A 1,403-nucleotide genomic window follows, 5' to 3' on the forward strand; every position below is an offset into this window, starting at 1 on the left:
GCTTGCCGCAGAGAGACCCTTTCCTGCCTTTCTGTCATATGACGATATGCAATGCCTTCCTTAGAAGGCATGCAATGTCAAAGTGCCACCTTGGTAGTAAATAGCAGCCCTCACCAGACAGCTAGTCCTGCCAGTGACTTGGCCTTGGACTCCTACAACTGTGATAAATGTCAACAGGTACCTGAGNTTAATATCATCAACCTTGGTTAGTTGCTTAAGGTTTCTGCCATCACTCACATTAATGGTTGAACTAAATATTAGAGGAGAGACTTGAGTTTCTGGAAATTTTCCGTTTTCCTTTAAACTTTTGCCCACTTAGCATTCGTATCACTATAGAGAAGGCAAAGTTAGTTCCTTAGACTAAGCTATAGTATACTGTTTTTGAGCTGAGAGGCCAGAGTTATTTTGCATAGGCATGAAGGAAACAGACAGGAGATAAGGAAATCAGGGGTGAGTATGGCTATTAAGCGCCCCAAGAAGTACGCCNGCACTTTAAGATTTTCAATCAGGCGCCCCACGATCGCCCGGTTGCCCTGGAGACGGGGTCCTTTCTGACCNGGCCCCGCCATCTTGTGGTGCTGTTGGCCAATCAGCGGTTGCGCCGTGGCGGGGGGGCGGGGCGCGTGGCGGTGGCGCTCAGCTCGCGGTCATGGAGTCGCNGGTCGCCTTNCAGTTNCTGCTGCTGCTATGTCTNGGGGCCTTAGCCCCGACGCCCGGCAGCGCCTCCTCGGAGGCTCCGCCGCTGGTCAACGAGGAAGTGAAGCGCACGGTGGACCTGAGCAGCCACCTAGCCAAGGTGACGGCTGAGGTGGTCCTGGTACACCCGGGCGGCGGCTCCACATCACGAGCCAGCTCTTTCGTTCTGGCCCTGGAGCCAGAACTGGAGTCGCGGCTTGCGCACCTAGGCGTGCAGGTGAGCGGAGGGAGGAGCCGGCGAACCTCACGCGGGATGCCTGAGGCGATCGGGGATCCCTGGGGAGGGGCGGGGAGGTTGAGGGCGTTAGGGATTCTCCAGGCGTCTGATTGTCNGAAAGGCAGGTGTTGGAGGGGGACAGCGGANAGGTTGGGGTCCGCCGTCTCTCTTGTCTGCGTGTCCTCTCGGACACGTCAGCACAAGCTTCCGAGCGTGGGGCACCGCCCACGTGGCTGCTCTGGAGCCCAAGGCGACCCCTTGGTCCCCTGGCGACCTCNTTCCGCACCCCAGGAGGATCTTGGCTGTGGCCCGGTGCGGTACTTCGGGTACCCAGCTTNNTTTCTGTCCCCTGGACTTGCTCGTCTGGTGGAGGACTATCAGTGAGTTAAGACAATTTATTTCCTGAATGCAATTGACTGGTGTAGTCTGTTCTCTCCAGACAGCAGCGTTCAGAAACACAGCAGGTTTCTGGTATTAAAGTTTGTCATTC

The 1,403-nt window shown here is 56.1% G+C and overlaps 1 protein-coding gene across 1 annotated transcript in view; it reads left to right on the forward strand.

The window, feature by feature from the left end:
- Window positions 1-613: 613 nt before the first annotated feature.
- Rpn1 (ribophorin I) overlaps window positions 614-1,403 on the forward strand; it is a 19,008-nt gene continuing 18,218 nt past the window's right edge. Inside the window, exon 1 of the mRNA XM_021165036.2 lies at window positions 614-913. Within this exon, the coding sequence (XP_021020695.1) occupies window positions 650-913 (264 nt within the window). The 5' untranslated portion in view covers window positions 614-649. The remainder of the gene's footprint in view (window positions 914-1,403) is intronic.

This window comes from Mus caroli, chromosome 6 (assembly GCF_900094665.2).
Source record: "Mus caroli chromosome 6, CAROLI_EIJ_v1.1, whole genome shotgun sequence".
Taxonomy (NCBI): domain Eukaryota; kingdom Metazoa; phylum Chordata; class Mammalia; order Rodentia; family Muridae; genus Mus; species Mus caroli.